The sequence below is a fragment of the Mustela lutreola genome, chromosome 7, assembly GCF_030435805.1.
Source record: "Mustela lutreola isolate mMusLut2 chromosome 7, mMusLut2.pri, whole genome shotgun sequence".
Taxonomy (NCBI): domain Eukaryota; kingdom Metazoa; phylum Chordata; class Mammalia; order Carnivora; family Mustelidae; genus Mustela; species Mustela lutreola.
In genome coordinates, this window is record NC_081296.1 from 107,019,913 (window position 1) to 107,038,348 (window position 18,436).

Below are 18,436 nucleotides of genomic sequence, written 5' to 3' on the forward strand. Positions count from 1 at the left end.
AATTAGAGGTGTTGGTGATTATTCTTACATACATACTTTGAAGGATAGGAACTCATTAGTAACTAAAACCTTTGCAGTTTGTTCCATCTTTGATAAATTTGATTCTTCAAGAAATTACTTAGAGCAGAGAATATTGCACAGGTCAGCCAGAAATAGCTTACATGATTATAATAAAATAAACACTGAATAAATAAATAAAATTTTAAGAAAAATAAACGTTGAATAATTATTTAACTAAATTTAAGACAACCACAGTTCAGAGGATGAGGAGACAGAAAGTAAGGAAACACAAAGTCACGGTGGGAAAAGGAATAAAAGAGCTAAATCTTCACTTTCACAACACCAAAAGCCAAGTTTACTAGAAATAGGAAGATCGATGCCATAAGAAATAGGGAGCAATTTAAAAAACTGCCCCTAAGGAATAAGAAATTGGAGGAGGACGATAACAAGGGGATTTCTGAAGTCTTACATAGAACCATCTAACTCTTTAAATAGTGTCCCTTCTCATATTGATTTTAAAAGTTAAAGTCATCCTATTTAGACTACGTCAAAATAAAAAGTTCTGCACAGCAAAGAAAACAACCAACAAAACCAAAAAACAATCTACTCAATAGGTGAAGATATCTGCTTACAACATATCCAAAGAAGTGTTAGTATCCAAAATACACAAAGAACTTACACAACTCAACATCAAAAAAAAAAAAAAAGTAATCCAATTTAAAAATGGACAGAAGACAAAAACAGAAATTTACCCAAAGATGATATACAGATGACCAACAGACCCAAGAAAATATGCTCAACATCACTTATTGTCAGGAAAATGCAAATCAAAACCACAATGAGATAGCACCTGGCGTCTATCAGAAGGGCTAAAATCAAAAGTTCAAGAAACAACAAGCATTGGCGAAGATGTGGAGAAAACGGAACCCTCATGCACTGTTGATGGGAGCAAACTGGTACAGCCACTGTGGAAAACAGTATGGAAGTACCCCCCCAAAATATAACTACCCTATGACCCAGTAATTGCACTACTGGGTATTTACCCAAAGAATATAACACTAATTCAAAAAAATTCATATACATTTATGTTTATTGCAGCATTACTTGGCAATAGCCAAACTATGGAAGCAGCCTAAGTGTCCACAACTAGGTAAAAGAATAAAGAAGATATAGTATATATACATTAGAATATGATTCAGCCATAAAAAAGAATGAAATCCTGCCATTTGCAACAACATGGATGGATCTAGAAGGTATAATGCTAAGTGAAATAAGTAAGAGAAAGACAAATACCATATGATTTCATTCAAATGTGGAAATTAAATAAAACAAATGCAGAAAAAAAGAGACACACAAACCAAAAACCAGACTCTTAACTGTAGAGAACAGAGGGTCACCAGAGGAGAGGTGGGTTGAGGGGGGATGGATAAAACAGGTGAAGGGGATTAAGAGTACACTTCTCTTGGGGTACCTGGGTAGATCAGTTGGTTGAACGCCAACTCTTGGTTTGGTTTCACGTTATGATCTCAGGGTCCTGATATCAAGACTTGGGATGTTGGTTGAGCAACCAACTCTTGGTTTTGTTTCACGTTATGATCTCAGGGTCCTGATATCAAGACTTGGGATGTGCCCCACGCAAAGCAGGTAAAATGCTTAAGGATTCTTCCTCTCCCTCTGTCCCTCGCTGAGCTCAGATGCGCAGGCAATCTTTAAAATAAATAAATAAATCTTTAAAAAAAAAGAGTATACTTCTCTTTATGAGCACTGAGTAATATATGGAATTGTTGAACTGCTATATTGTATACCTGAAATTAATACAATACTGTAGGTTGATTACACTGGCATTAAAATAATACAAATGAAAATTAAACATTAAAGTTATTACTTGTATGGAATCACATTTTCCATAGCTCCTACTCCTATTACTCCAACTTATCCCTGTGGGGCTACAGAAGAATGTTCATTTCACATGCATGTAAAATAAAAATGCATTTGCCCAGAGACATGTTCTCCATATAAAAATATCTTTAAAGAGAAGGGAAGTATGAATGGGGAAGAGGGAGGAAATAAGAATACTAGTGAGAACAGAGTAAAAAAAAAAATACAGAAGGTACTCGGTGACTCTTTTTCTCCAATAATTAGAAAATGAAACAGAAAACAATACTTAATTATTCAAACTCTAAACATTAGGTGCCTGGGTGGCTCAGTCAGTTAAGCATCCATCCTCCTTTGGCTCAGGTCATGATCTCGAGGTCCTGGGATCAAGTCCCACACCCAGCTCCCTGCTCAGCGAGAAGTCTGCTTCTCCCCACTCCCCACAAAAATAAATAAATAAATACTATTTTTAAAAATAGTTAGAAAACAAACTAAATATCAACAAAGAAATGAGTACCTTGGGAGGAATGTAACCTTGGTACTTTGGTGTAGTAATTTGTTGGTATGGGGTAAATAGTTCTGTTCTCCTGTAGAATGTAGGATTACACTTAACTTCTTGCACTTTCCACCTCTAGCGAATTGGTTGTGGCCGCCAGGTGACTTACTCTGGCCAATGAAATGTAAGCAGAAGTCTCATTCAGGCAACAGTTTAACAGCTAGTGTGGGGTAGGGCAGGAGTTATTTTCTTCTCTTACAGTCATCAAAGATGCTCAGCTGGTGGCTATTCCTCAGCGTGAGTCCCAGTATGAGCACAACACAGAGAACCCTCACTATGACGCAAAGAGTGTGTGGCACAGGAGGAAATAAACCTTATTGTCAGAAGCCACTGAGCTTTGAGGGGTTATTATGGCAGCATAATCTAGTTTATCTTCACTGGTATACAAACTAGAATGAGGTGCTACCTTAACAGGAATCCCAAAACACTGGCTCAGAGGCCAAAGAGCAAGGACTATTTGGGGCCTAATCAGGGAAACTTTCATCAGAGACCAGAGCTTAGCAATTCTATTAAGGAGTGACAAAACATTTGACAAAACAGTCACTACAATAACTTGGAGGTGACACGCACCTAATGAATTTATAATGAGCATGTACCTAGGCTTGTGTGGCTAATGAACTTATATATGGCCCTAACAGAAGAGGCTGGTAGACAGAAGATGAGCACTGGGTGATAGTTGCTGTTGGTTATTTTTTTTTTATTAACATATAATGTATTATTAGCTCCAGGGGTACAGGTCTGTGAATCGCCAGGTTTACACACTTCACAGCACTCGCCATAGCACCTACCTTCCCCAGTGTCCATAACCCAACCACCTTCTCCCCCACCAACTCTCCGAAGCAACCCTCAGTTTGTTTTGTGAGATTGAGTCTCTTATGGTTTGTCTCCCTCCTGATCCCATCTTGTTTCATTTTTTTCTTCCCTAACCCCCAAGCCCCCCACTTTGCCTCTCAACTTCCTCACATCAGGGAGATCATATGATAATGGTCTTTCTCTGATTGACCTTATTTCACTCAGCAGAATACCCCCTAGTTCCATCCACGTCGTTGCAAATGGCAAGATTTCATTTCTTTTGATGGCTGCATAGTATTCCACTGTATATATAGATACCATATCCTTTTTATCCATTCATCTGTTGACGGACATCTAGGTTCTTTCCATAGTTTGGCTCTTGTGGACATTGCTGCTATAAACATTTGGGTGCACGTACCCCTTCAGATCACTACATTTGTATCTTTAGGGTAAATACCCAGTAGTGCAATTGCTGAGTCATAGGGCAGCTCTATTTTCAAAGTTTTGAGGAACCTCTATGCTGTTTTCCAGAGTGGCTGCACCAGCTTGCATTCCCACCAAGACTGTAGGTGGTTATGTTTAACAAGGTGTTCAAATAAAGGTACTCAAAGAACCACCACCATCCAAGAGACTAGCTGTTTAAAACTTAGTTCTTTAGCACCCACCCTTCTATCACCAGGAAGCAAGCTGACAAAACTGCTCAGCTATGGAAAGAGGCCATATTCTCCAAAATAAACTTCAGATGTGGCCAAAGATAATAAAAATGGAAGGACCTCCTGCAGAGTAAAGCCAAGGACCATGGAGAACTATGCCCTAGGGCATGTGCCAGAATAACAACTGTTTGTTACTAGGTCTATAATAATGAGACAAACACAGACATTGAGTGTAGATGTCAAAAAGCTGTTATAACCCATTTTACACAGTAATTTTCTGTCTGCTGAATCTAAAAATTTTAAAATTGGGCTTGTCATTTGATAAGTGTTTTCATTCCATTTTTGTTATAATTCATTTTTATTGTAGTTAACAAAAATACAAATTTAGATTTTGAATTATTAAGAATTAAAAAAAAAAAGAACCCAACCCTGGTCATTCATGACACACAGTTTGAAAAGCAATGACCTGGAGAACCCAGTGAACAGAAGAAGAGCTCTGGCAATATCTGCCCAGTGAGATTTCAGAGTTCCTATAGTCTCAAGTCTGCTATGTGTCTTCCATTCCTCCCCTCTCCAAATCGGAACACTTATTCGTATCTGTCCCTACGCTACCCTATGTATTCAACTGGGAGTGGGAAACAGATAACTTATAATGTCTAGACTGGTTAGAGATTAGCACTACTGGGCATTAGTCAGAGATCCCGGACTTTGAACTTGATATAGTGACTGGATGGGATTTGGGGGTTATGTCCACTGGGAAGGGCCAAGGATGAACTACAGGTAAGGAGAATATCTGTTCACAAAAAGGGTGGACTGTTCAAATGCTTCTAGTTCTCTACACATGTTAAGATTATACTTCCCCAATTCCTTGAAATAGGTATAGCCACGACTTGATTTGGCCAATGAAATGTGCAGTGACATACATAACTTCTGGCAGTTTTTCCTAGTCAATATATTCTCATGACCCACAACACATTTTTCTTCTGCTATGATGAATGATAACACTCAAAATGCAGCCTTCTCTGCTAAACCTAGTCTCAGAAAGAGGACAACATGGGGCAAAGCTCCCAGCTAACCCACAGTGAACACAAATTAAACATTGTTGTGTTAAATCCCTTAAGTCTCGGGGTTGTTATTACAGTACAACCCAGCCTCGACTTATTGGTTTTAATAACAGCTAAGAGGAAAGTGACTTGAACATAAATACATACACTGGATTTTCAAAGCAGAAAATATCAAAGAATTCATAGGAAATGGACCCAATTTCTCTGTAGGATAATTCTACAAATGAAGAAGACTGTTTCAAATGCAACAAACTATAACCACAACAGGTGCTAATACCAAAAGAAGGAAGTCACAGGCAAATGCTTGCCAATACTACACACATATATCGCCCAACTACATGCAGACTCATACCCTTTGAGCCTAGGGAGGGCCTTCAGTTTGTCAGTATAATACTCCTGTCAGCACTAATCAGAGTTGGTATGCAAGATGTAACTTTTGCCTCATCCTTAAACTCTAAACAAGTATACACCTGTACCATTTAAAAGTTGGTAGGGGCAAGGCGCCTGGGTGGCTCAGATGTTAAGTGTCTGCCTTCGGCTTAGGTCGTGGTCCCGGGGTCCTGGGATGGATTCCCGCATTGGGCTCCCTGCTCAGCAAGAAGCCTGCAGCTCCTTCTCCCACACTTCCTGCTTGTATTCCCTCTCTCATGGTCTCTCTGTCAAATAAATTAATTAAATCTTTTTTTTTTAAAGATTTTATTTATTTGACAGAGAGAAATCACAAGTAGTCGGAGAGGCAGGCAGAGAGAGAGAGAGAGGAGGAAGCAGGCTCCCTGCTGATCAGAGAGCCCCATGCGGGACTCGATCCCAGGACCCTGAGATCATGACCTGAGCTAAAGGCAGCGGCTTAACCCACTGAGCCACCCAGGCGCCCCTAAATTAATTAAATATTAAAAAAAAAAAAAAAGTTGGTAGGGGCACCTGGGTGGCTCACTCGGTTAAGCAGTTCTTGATCTCAGTTTAATCCCCACATTGGGCTCCATACTGGACATGGAGACTACTTAAAAAAAAAAGTTTGCAAAAAATGTGTGACATTTAACTAAGGACAAATACAAGAGAGTGACAAACACTGTGAGTTGGAACAATGAAGCTGTAGTACAAAAAGGGTTAAAGTTTGCAAATAGAAACACTAAATAAAAGGCAACAAAATTTGGGGGCTCTGGGGTTGCTAAGTCAGTTAAGCAACCAACTCTTGATCTCAGCTCAGGTCTTGATGTCAGGGTTGTGGGTTTGGCCCTGCACAGGGCTGCACGCTGGGCGTGAAGCCAACTTACAAAAAAAAAAAAAGGCAACAAAATTTTGCTCAGCACCAAAATACTGAGAGTCCCCAGAGGGCAACAAGGAGGAAGAATTTCAACAGAAAAACATTCATCTTCCTGCTAGTGAGGGGTAGGGGAAGGATCTGCCTTCACGTGTTCCACAGCTGGAGCAGCTGGTGACTCTCTACAGTTAGAACAATCCCATTTTGGGATTGGGTCCTGTTTATAATAATACTTGGCAAATAGTTTTTCTGCTTTGAAATGTTTGAAAGACCATTGTGCTAGAGTAATGTTCCCTCCTAGAAAACAATATTCAACCACTCTGCATTTGGACACATTTCAAATTTTAGAATATTAAGCAGCAAGCTTTTCTAGACGACCTTGGTTAGTTCCCCTTGATAGACTTAAATTTCCCTTATGATTAACCATAAAACTAAAAGTTTTCTCTCTCAAGAAAAAGAGGAAATTAACAACTATAAACCCTAAACAAATTATACCAAGTCTGTGGGCATCATTCTCTGAGAAAAGACACATTTCATATTTTGCAACAAATGGGGCGTATAATGCTTACAAACTTCCTGTAAGAACATTCTGGCAAAAATTAGCTTATAGTTTAATGCTACTACTGGAGAAAACCTGCTCATTGAACCAGATTTAAATAAACTCTTGATTAGATATCATCAAAGTTTATCACTTAAGAGGCACCTGGGTGGCTCTGTGGGTTAAACCTCTGTCTTTGGCTCAGGTCATGATCTCAGGGTCCTGGGATCGAGCCCCGCATCGGGCTCTCTGCTCAGAAGGGAGCCTGCTTCCCCCTCTCTCTTTGCCTGCCTCTCTGCCTATTTGTGACCTTTAAAAATGAAACAAAACAAAACAAACAAACAAACGTTTATCATTTAAGATTCAATGGAAGCAATAAAAGGAATCAACCTCTCTCTACTTCAGAACTTCTTCAAGGCAGCTGGGGCAAATCACCTATCTACAGCCCTCATGCACGCCCAAAAGAGGAAGAGGGGGGAAAAAAACTATCTGGACATGCTCTGAAATAAAAAATTTAACAAGCAAAGACCTCAAACTAGTATGGGTACTAGTTTGAGGTCTTTGCTAGTATGGGTACTATCCAGATGTTGTTTACCATAACTTTGAATAGAGAATAACAGAGAAAAAGAATAACCAGTTCATGGTGAAAGTCTATTCATGAATGAAATATGTATCTCATCATTATGGAAGATACAAAAATAGGCATGTCAGGGAACAGGAGGTTCTCCTGATTTTTTTGAGTGCCTAAAATCACAGAACTCTTGAGTTCCTGCTCAATTTACAAGCTTAAGGGACACCTGGGGGGCCCAGTGCATTAAGCAGCTGCCTTCAGCTCAGGTCACGATCCCAGGGTCCTGGAATCAAGTCCTACATCAGGCTCCCTGCTCAGTGGGAAGTCTACTTTTCCCTTTCCCTTGCGCTCATGCTTGCTCTCTCTCAAATAAATAAAATCTTTAAAATATAGTAATTTCCCTTTTAAAAAGCAAATTGCAGGGGCGCCTGGGTGGCTCAGTGGGTTAAAGCCTCTGCCTTCGGCTGGGGTCATGGTCCCAGGGTCCTGGAATCAAGCCCCGCATGGGGCTCTCTGCTCGGTGGGGAGCCTGCTCCCTCCTCTCTCTGCCTGCCTCTCTGCCTACTTGTGATCTCTGTCTGTCAAATAAATAAATAATAAAATCAAAATAAAATCTTTAAAAAAAAAAAAAAAGCAAATTGCAAGCTAAAGCACACAACTGCTTAAGCAGACCTATTTCTTTCAACAAGTTGTACCCTGCTCTAGGCTACACTGTACACCCTGCTTAGCTGAATGTTTTATCTGAGAGATCCACATAATTACGCCAAGCCTAAACATCACAGTTTGTCAATATACCTATAAAGAATCCAAAACACTCAGCATCTGGTGCCTGGGTGAACCGCTGTCCCAGACTCTGCAGTACAAAATAGTCTTTAAAGTTTCCTGTGGATCACTTAGCTAGGAAAGAAGGTAGCAAAACTCTTCTTACGCAAAGCATTAGGACAAAGAATGGTAAGTTACCGAAAGCTGAGTCTTAGTTGCACCAGTTAATGTAGCAGTGACTTTCAAAAGGATATTGAATTTGTGACGTGTCACTCACTCTAAAGAGAATATAAATTGTTTTCTCATCATCCTGCATTACTTTGCTCATTTTATTGCCAAACGCTAAAAAGAAAAAAAATCAGCAAATGTCGTCAGTCCAACACACGTTGGAAAATCTACTCCTCGCTATGTACAGCAATAACATAATATAGCATTTACTTTGCACCTCTCTGAGCCTCAAGAAGAGCGCCACCATCCACCCAGTACAGGACTAAGGATTGAAGGAATATATGTGGAATTTAAGCACAAACTACTCTACTTTTTTCTCCCTAGACATTCATCAGACTTAGCGTTCTTTTTCTGTCTTTTTCCCTACACTTGTGCTCAGAGCATCCTTTCCAATTCCTAGTTTCAAAGACCCACATTCTCCCTATTCACATCTCCTGTGGACATCCATCTCATCCTAAGATCACTCGTCCTCCCCCGAGGAAGAAGTTTGCTTAAAGCTTCATTTCACTCTCCCCACAAAGGGCTCACGTTTTTCTCGACGCTCATGCTGGGGGAAAAGAAGAAAGCAAAATGCCCCTCAGAAGGATGCAGGTGAGGCCCTTTTAAGCCAGACCCCAGAGCTCAGTGGCGTAGCCCTTGCTGGGGGACAGCCGCCAGGCTGAATCCCCATCCCGGCAGGCAGAAACCACAGCCCCTTCAAGGAAGGACCTCCGCTGCCACTCACCCTGCCCGAGACCTGCGGCAAGACCTACCCAGAAGAACCCAGGCGGTTCCCGCGGCCGACAGTTCCCGCCACGTGAAGAAGAGGCAGAAGGCGGGGCCCCTGCCGGCTGGCCGGCAGCGACGAACGGCAGCGCCTACCTACTAGGGTGCAGCACACCCAAGTCCAGCGCCTGCGGCCACCACCGCATGGTGGGGTCGGCCTGCTGAGCGAAAAAACAACCCCAAGGCTCCTCCCCCTCCTCGTGCTCCCTACGTGAGGCCTCTCCAACCAATGGGAAGCTCAGGGGGAGGAGCGAGAGCCGCCCCAGGTGACAGGCGACCACCGAGTCCTCCCGCCGGCGCGAGCTGGCGGTGCAGTTGCTGGGCCAATCGGCAATGTGGGTGGGGAGTAAAAGGGAGGGAGAAAGCGAGGAAAGCGGTTATCCAATCAGATCTTGGAGCCTTCGAGCGACGGGTCCTGTGGCCCGTGGCCTTCCGAGCGCGGTGCGCAGGGGGCGTGCCCGCCTGGGCCAATCGGCGCGAGCCCACGGTGCGGAGCGAGCGCCTCAAATGCTCGGGTTTCTCAGCTGATTGTCTCCAGCCGAGAGTTGTTTTTTGCAGCTACCGAGCCGAGCCGCAGCAGGAGGAGCCGAGACCCCCCGGGGGGGCGGGGAGAGGAGGCGGGGTCCGGGGAGCCGCGGCTGCTCTGCGCGGGGCCCCGGGTCCTGTCACGGCGCTTCCTGGGGTTGGAGGTTGGGGTGGGTGGGGGGTAAGGGGGAAATCTTTCTCCCCCTCGACGACGGCTCTGAGTCCGGCCCCTTCCTTCCCGCGCTCTCTCTCCTGACCCCCAGCCCCCTCATGAGGGTGTCCGTGCCGGGTCCGGCTGCCGGCCGCGAGCCCTCGACGCCCGGAGGCGGAGGCGCCGTCGCTGCCGCCTCAGGCGCCGCGGTGCCGGGCTCAGTGCAGTTAGCTCTGAGCATCCTGCACGCCCTGCTCTACGCCGCGCTCTTCGCCTTTGCCTACCTGCAGCTGTGGCGGCTGCTCCTGTACCGGGAGCGGCGGCTGAGTTACCAGAGCCTCTGCCTCTTCCTCTGTCTCCTGTGGGCAGCGCTCAGGACCACCCTCTTCTCCGCCGCCTTCTCTCTCAGCGGCTCCCTGCCCCTGCTCCGGCCGCCCGCTCACCTGCACTTCTTCCCCCACTGGCTGCTCTACTGCTTCCCCTCCTGTCTCCAGTTCTCCACGCTCTGTCTCCTCAACCTCTACCTGGCGGAGGTAAGGCGGGAGGACCGGCATGCGGGGCCGGGCGGGTGAGCGGTGCTGCTGCGATCAACTCGGGCTGAGGATCGGCGGGAGGGCGGGAGGGGGAGGGGGACCGGGCAGTTCGAGGCGGACCCGAGAGCAGCTTGGGGAAACTGAGGCACGCCTGGAGTGTGCGCCAGTGTGCTCGCCCTAAACTTAAGCGGCGGATTGACTCGGTTCCTGAGAAACTGGCGGGATTGAGTGAGTGAGAGTGTGGGTTCCGACAACTTAAAACAGGACAACCCTTTGTTCGGTGTTTTGGCCCTCCAAGGTAAGGTGTTGGTGGCACCAACAAAGTGGCATCGCAAGAAGTAGCAGCCCCGGTAGCTCTGCCGAAGCTGGACTGTGTTGAGAGAGGTTGGATGCTGAGGTAGCAGCAGCTCTGCTGAAGCTGGACTGCTGCCAGCCATTACGTCACCAGGCAGAGCTGTTCTTCTGCTATTGTTGCTGCGTTTCTTTTATTAGAAGCTTATATTCCCTCCTGCATCTCCTTTCCTGTGGCTCGATAAGCCTCAAAGAAATTCCGTTCGATAGTTCCCCAGCAGGGTTAATGATCAATAACCAAAGCCGAGGGTCAGTGTAAAGACCTCCATAAAGCTCTTAATGTTTGCCCCACTTGCTCCGAGCTTTGGCTATTTATCCTGCCTCTTACAGCCTACTGGGGTTTTCTTGGAGCTAATTAAGATAGAAAATACTAGCTTAACCTGTGACTGTTGCAGAAACAAACCACTAAACTGTTTTTGCAATAACTTGCTTAATAGCTGGAACCTAATCACACCCCCTTTCTCTCTTATGGGGAATTGCTGGTTAGATTGCATTGTTCTGCAGCGCTTAGGTATTTGACCCATTTCAAACAGGTTTGAGAGTGTAAGGTTGTCAATCAGGTGTGTCAGCTAGTGGCATTTAAGCCACAGAATTTTGAGAATCGCCCAAAAACCCTCCCTTCCCCCTCCCCCCACTTAAAAAAAAAGACTTGAGGAGGGGAGGAAACAAGGTGACATCATATGCTTAATACTGACTAATATAGAACAATATTGGTCTATGCAGCTAATCCTCTCAAAGGCTTTTGGAGGTGATGAGAATTAACATAGTTCTGAGCAAAAGTAAAAAAAAAAAAAAAAAAACATTTGAGGCAGATTGTTTATATTTCCTTCATAAACCCAACTCTTTTCTCCTATAATAGATGGAAAGTAGAATGCATAATTTTCAAATTACAGTCATAACTTCAGCTTTTTACCACATTAAAAACAACAGTTGAAAATAAATAACAAAACTAATTTAACTTGAATTCTTTTTCTTCCCCATACTTTGGAAGTCCAAGCAAAAATAAGGCAAAACCCAAACATTGAAAAGCAAAAATTTAAAAAAAAAAAAAAAAAAAAAAAAAACCATGGGCAATCATAAGCCAAATAATTATGCCAGAGTCCTGCCACTTATTTGATGATGCTCTCATCTTGTAGTTGTTGTTAAAGCTGTTATAGCATTTCTGTCCTTTATAGTTAAATTTATACATTGTATTCTTCCCGACACCATTTCTGATAGAATACCAGTGACCTCTCATTACTGAAGTTTAACTCTAGCTTCAGATATAATTTACCTGAAAGTGACCAGTGATCCTTATGCCATATGCATCAGATAATTTGTTTTTTTTGTTTTTCCCCTATACATTTTGACTTATAAAATTATATTAATGATTCCTGTAAAATAGTAGGCATTTCATAAAGTAACTAAACACTCTTTTTTACAGTTTCGGAGAAATAAGTTATGCCATAGGGCATAAATCTTAAGGATACAGACATGAAATTTTATGTATGCTTACATTCATGTTACCACCGGGATTAAGATAAACTGCATTTCTGGTGCCCCAGGATATTCCCTTGTGCCCTCTCCCAGTCACACTTCTCACCTTGAGGTAATCACAAAGTGGCTAAACACTATTGCAATAGAAAAAGCATTTATAGTTAAGCTTAAAATTCTAAAAGTATGCTTCTACAGCATAAACTGCATGATATCTAGATTGAGTTTTCATACTTTTAATGACTGATATTCCAAGAGAAGATTTTAAGTGTCTAAAAGTCTTCCTGTTAAATGAATCTTTTGTGTGATGTCATTTTTCAAAAGGCAATAAAACTCAATAAACCTAGAAAATATAATTGGAAAAGATAGATTATAAGACTCATAACTATACTTAACAAATTTTCAACTGTTTAAAGAGTGCTGTCTTGACCAGAAATCATTTCCCTATTCATGAGAAAAAAATCCAGAGGAATCTGTATTTAAAAGAGTATTTGAATTTAAATTTTTATATCAGTTCCAAGTAACTGAAAGTATACTTTCATTGATCATTCTGAATTAATGAAACTCTTTCAGTAAGTTCGTGGTATTACAGAAGTATGGTAAGGAAAATTTATCTGGTGACAACAAAACTAACTTGACTTTTTTTTTTTTAACTAAAGGGCTCTATATCTGTTTCAAATAGTTGTACTTCTAGATTACCAAATCACTCTGTTTTTACTATCTGTCATTAAATACCAATTACATTTTGTTTTTGGCCTCTTTAAAGCATTTGTTACACACATTTCTTATAATTAAAAACATTCTAACTTTAAGGACTTACTTACAAAGAACCATGGAGCAGAATACAAATAAAGTTAGAAAAACAACTATTACTCCTTTGAATGCATTTTGATGGTTCTTCTAACACTCATTAAGTTTTCAAAAAGTTAAGACTGCCTAAATCACTCTTTTGTTGACTACACTTGAGTGGAATTGAGATAAGGAGAAGTAACCCTTCTGAAATAATTAGACTTTTCAACTTAATCTCCTGGAAGCAGATACTTGAGGGGGGGAAAAATCCCACTGTACACTAATCTAAAAACACCTACTGAACTTTTTTTGGCATGATCAATAGAACCTGTACTTTACTAGAGAAAGGTTCTACTCCTGTACTTTGACCAGAAAAGACTTCAATCTTTAAAACAGATAATCTGAAGAAACTGATGTTACCTACCACTGGAATAAGTAAAAGGACTTAAGATAAGAGTTAATAGTATACTGCCTTTTGAGTATTATTATATATCCCAAAATCAATGAATTCATTTTCAAGGCCCATATTGACATTTTTTCTCACAGTTTTGTAGCATGAATGCCACTTGTTTAATCAGGATAAATATGGTGACTTAATCACAATGCCAAAATGCCCCAATGCCAGCTAGGAAAATTAAATTGAGAATCTTAATCTCTTATATTCATGGATGCTATCACTGTTCTGACAATGAATACATTCTTCCAAATACTGGTGATATGTCAAATAATGTGTAGTTTAATTTACATGTACTTGGGTTTCATTATAATGTTCTGTGATTTGTCGCAAAAGCATTTGATCACCTAACATGGAAACTCCTTAAGATTAAGTTAATTTATTATATTTTTATCTCATAGCAACTAGATCAATGGTGAATATATTATCAAAAGATATTCTTGAAAAGGCCAAAACTAGAAAATATTTAGCCATCTAAAATTTGGGGGTTAACTTGATTTTGATGAACATTTTGTGGTAAATTATTTGTGTACTTTCTGGGATCTTTATATTTTTGCCTTAAAGATTGCCTGTTGGTATGAATGCTAAGATTCTCTTAGATTATCATGATTTAATTGGATTAAAGTTAATTTTTATTACAACGGGTAAAGTATTACTAATAAAGACACTTGAATATATCAAGTTTTGCTTGGCAAAACTATTTTTGCATCACAACAAATGGCCCATAGTAATTAGGTCTTTGCTAATTTGGCTTCAACAAATCCTGTTAAATAAGTCTGTAAAACAAGTAAGTTTCACATCATGACTCAATTACTATTTGCTGGAAATAGTGATTTAGTTCAATGCTGGATTTTTATAACAGTTGTCTTCACAACCACCATGATTAGGTAGATACAAACAGGGTGTGATTTGTCCAAGGTTATTGGGCTAATATGTATCAGATATAAAGCTACCATATACCCAAAGGCTATAAACCTTATCAAGTGATCCATTCTTGTGAACTTTCCTGGCTACCATCCACTCTGTAATATTTAGTGCTTTACTATTTCATTTGCTTTCCCACTTTCCCCATTTCAAACCTTCTCCCTCCAACAAACTATTTCTTGCCCCTTCATTCTCAGCATATGACTCTCAGCTCCTAGTTTATAGAAGAAACCAGGGCCATCTGGCTGAACAAAGATTCAGAAAAATACCTTAAAATGCTGCAAAGAGTATTTAATATTTTCAATGAATGATTGAGCTAATAAGTGAGGAAGTTCCTCAGAAGCAAGAAACCACACACACACACAAAAGAAATGAATGCAGAATGATACCACAGATGTTTGTCTTGGGGGTAGGAGTGGTTATTAGCTGCTTCCTGCTGGCTTAAAGGCTGGATTTTAAATTTTATGTGTTGGGAATCTGGGAAGGTGACATTGGAGGCAATATCTTACGGTGAGGTCTGATCAGAGACTTCATTTCCCTCCAACTTAATCCCAGAATTCTCAAAGTGTATATCTTCAGTGGATGGGCTTAGAAAAATAAGCAGATTCCCAAAGGTTAATGATGGTCTTTTGCCTATCTCTGCCTTGGTTCTGGGTGAAGGAGGTACATATTGGGAAAGAAAAGTCTCCCCTGAGAATGTGTAACGAGTTTATTCTCACACAAGTTTAAAGCCTAAATTCACACCACTTCTCTGACCTTGGAGGAAAAAATAAATAAACCCCAATCTGAAAATGTAGTTTAATGATATCCAGGCTTGGTAGTAACCTCAAGAACTTGGAAGGAGCCAATGCAAATCATTTGTTGAGGAGTATAATTTAAACCCAGAATCCTGACAGATAAGATTTTATAGAACATGAGCTCAGAATGAAATAGTACACTATGGAATCTACCTACAAAAATTAAAGATATTAGAATTATCAAATACATAATATAAAATATTTATGTGAATTAAGAAAGTGAACAGTATTGATATATAATTTTAGAAAGTTAACTAGACACATTTGGAAATAAATAATTTTAAATTAAAAATGTAATTAAAATTAAAAATTGAAATGAATGGTTAAACAAATTAAATGAGAAGAAATAAATGGCAGGGCCCAGGTTGAGCATCTGACTCTTGATTTTGGCTCAGGTTGGGATCTCAGTGCCATGGGCTCCATGCTCAGTCCAGTCAGCTTGGATTCTCTCTCTTTACCTCTCCCTCTCCTGCTCCTCCCCCAACTCATGTCCCACCTTTCTCTCTCTCACTCAAAATCTTTTTTTTTTTAATTTTATTTATTTATTTGAGAGAGATCACAAGTAGGCAGAGAGGCAGGCAGAGAGAGAGAAGGGGAAGCAGGCTCCCCGCCGAGCAGAGAGCCTGATGTGGGGCTCGATCCCAGGACTCTGAAATTATGACCTGAGCCGAAGGCAGAGGCTTAACACATTGAGCCACCCAGGCACCCCTCACTCAAAATCTTAAAAGAAACTACTCAGGAGCTGAGAGTAAAATCACTCAGAATATAGCCCAGAAAATAAATAAATAAATATGAACAAAGGATTGAGGGAGAATGAAAATAGAGTAAGCAAGTCCAATATATGCTAACTGGAATTTCAGAGATTTTTTTTTTTTTAAGATTTTATTTATTTGACGGACAGAGATCACAAGTAGACAGAGAGAGAGGAGGAAGCAGGCTCCCTGCTGAGCAGAGAGCCTGATGCAGGGCTTGATCCCAGGACCCTGAGATCATGACCTGAGCCAAAGGCAGAGGCTTTAACCCACTGAGCCACTTAGATGCCCCTCAGAGAAATTTTTCAAAAGAATAATGACTTACGGTTTGCCAAAATTTATGAAAGAAACCAAGCCCCCAAATCCAAGACAGTCTAAATGAAAATAAACACAAAGTAAAACTTCAAAATAACAAAGACAAAATATTTTTAAAACAAGTAGAATGGCTAAAATAACACAAGAAATAACAACTATTGGTGAAGATGTGGAGAAAAAGGAACTCTCATAGACTGTTTTGGGGACTGTAAACTGGTGCAGTCACTATAGAAAGCAGTATGGAGGTTTCTCAAAAAAAATTAAAAATAGAACTGTCTTAATCAGTAACTCCACCACTGGGTATTTACCCAAAGAATACAAAAACACTAATTCAAAAAGATATATGCACTCCCATGTTTATTGCCACATTGTTTACAATAGCCAAGACATGGAAACAGCCCAAGTGTCCATCAATGGATGAATGGAGAAAGAAAATGTGTATATATATACAATGGAATATTATTCAGCTTAAAAAAAATAAAATCTTGTCATTTACAACAACAAGGTTGGATCTAGAGGGTGTAATGCTAAAGGAAATAAGTTAGAGAAAGACAAATACAATATGATTTCATTCATATGAGGAATTTAAGAAACAAAACAAATGAGCAAAGAAAAAAGAGGGAGACAAACCAAGAAACAGACTTCACTATAGAGAACAAACTAATGGTAACCAGAGGGGAAGTGCATGGGGGAATGGGTGAACTAGGTGAAGGAGATTAAGAGTACATTTATCATGATGAGTATGAGTAATATATAGAATTCCTGAACCACTATACTGTATTGTACCTGAAACTAATATAACATTGATAACAAATACTGGAATTAAAATAAACATAATATCTATTAAATTTTTTTAAAACTAGACAGAATATATTACTAACAAAGAAAGAAAATTAGTTTGAGTGTTGACATTTCATTAACAACTAAAGAATTCAGAAGACAGTGAAACATATCAAAATGCTGAGAAAAAAAAAAACAGCAACATAAAATTCTATCCACAATGAAACTACTAACAATAAGGGTGAAATAAAAGCCTTGTCAGGAGGGACATCAGCAAGATGGTGGAGTAGTAATCCTGGACCCCCTTCCCCTTGCAAACAGACCAATTCAGCAATAATTCACAAATTCCCTTTGTGAGAAATCCAGAAACTAACTGAAAGGCTCATGCACCCCAGGTGAAGACAAAAACCACAGTCACTAAAATGAGTAGGGAAACCAGTCCCTGACCCCAGTGCAATATCTTATAACTGGGAAGAGACCTCCTAGCACTCAGCTTCTTTCAGTGGAAGAAAAGTGTTTATTCACTCATCCAGCACCCTAACTTTCCCTAGGGTGTTCCCCAAATGTTAAGCTTCTGTCTTTCCAGTCTTAGAGTTCTATGGGTCCAATATAGTCTAACCACCTGGGGGGAAGAACAGAGATAGCTATTTGAACTAGAAGGCGGCATAGCTTCCCTCCCAAATTTCAGCACAGATCAAGCAAAACAGAACTACAACTTCCTACATTTCCCTGGAGAGAAAAAGAATTGGTAGAGGCCCCCAAAGTCTCTATACAAGCTGATTAGTGAGGGCCATCTTCTGTATAAGGACATTCTGTGAAGACTAGGAGAGGTGTCTCTTTCATCTTTTGCATAGCCACCAATACAGAAAGTCAAGAAAAATGAATAATCAGGCAAAGCTGTTCCAAACAAATCAGCAAGATTCTCTTCAGAACTCTTAATAAAACAGCATTATATGATTTGCTTGACAGAGAATTCAAAGTAACTACTATAAAGATGCTAACTAAGGTTGAGAACAAAGCATGAACAATTTCGCCAAAGGATGAGAATTTCAAAAGAGAGAGAAAATATTTTAAAAGTACAAAATGGAAATCATGGAGCTGGAAATAAAATCTGATGTGAAAAATTCATTTGAGGGGTTCATCAGCAAACCAATCAAATGGAAGAAAGGATCAATGAACTCAAAGACAAGTCACTAGAAATAATTTAGTCAGAAGAGCAAAAAGAAAATAGAATGAAGAAGAATGATAAAGCTAAAGAGACTTATGGTACACCATTACACAGACCAATATATGCATTGAGTCTCAGTTGGAAAAGAGAGAAATGACCAGAAAGCTTATTCAACGAAATAATGGCTGAAAAGTTCCAAATCTGAGGTAGAAAATGGACATCCAGATCCAACAAGCCAAAAGACCATTAAAGAGAGGAATCCAAAGAAATCCACACCAAGACAAATTATAATCAGATTGTCAAAGTCAAAATGATTTTTGAAAGCAAAGAGAAAAATAGATACTTGTCACATACAAGGG

General features: G+C 40.4%; 2 protein-coding genes across 9 annotated transcripts in view; one reads left to right on the forward strand and one right to left on the reverse strand.

Moving 5' to 3' along the window:
- The window catches only part of TXNDC16 (thioredoxin domain containing 16), a 107,229-nt gene extending 97,908 nt beyond the window's left edge, over positions 1-9,321 (reverse strand). The window contains exons 1-2 of one of the 8 annotated variants that reach the window (XM_059182097.1): positions 9,053-9,302; positions 1,472-1,707 (exon numbers count right to left, since the gene is read on the reverse strand). The gene's annotated coding sequence lies outside the window, so the exon portion shown is untranslated. Of the gene's footprint in view, positions 1-1,471; positions 1,708-9,024 lie in introns of all 8 variants that reach the window. The other 7 variants (XM_059182101.1, XM_059182096.1, XM_059182098.1 and 4 more) reach the window with 7 other exon arrangements.
- Positions 9,322-9,566: 245 nt separating this feature from the next.
- GPR137C (G protein-coupled receptor 137C) overlaps positions 9,567-18,436 on the forward strand; it is a 65,744-nt gene continuing 56,874 nt past the window's right edge. The window contains exon 1 of the mRNA XM_059182107.1: positions 9,567-10,274. Coding sequence (XP_059038090.1) covers positions 9,861-10,274 — 414 coding nt within the window. The 5' untranslated portion in view covers positions 9,567-9,860. The remainder of the gene's footprint in view (positions 10,275-18,436) is intronic.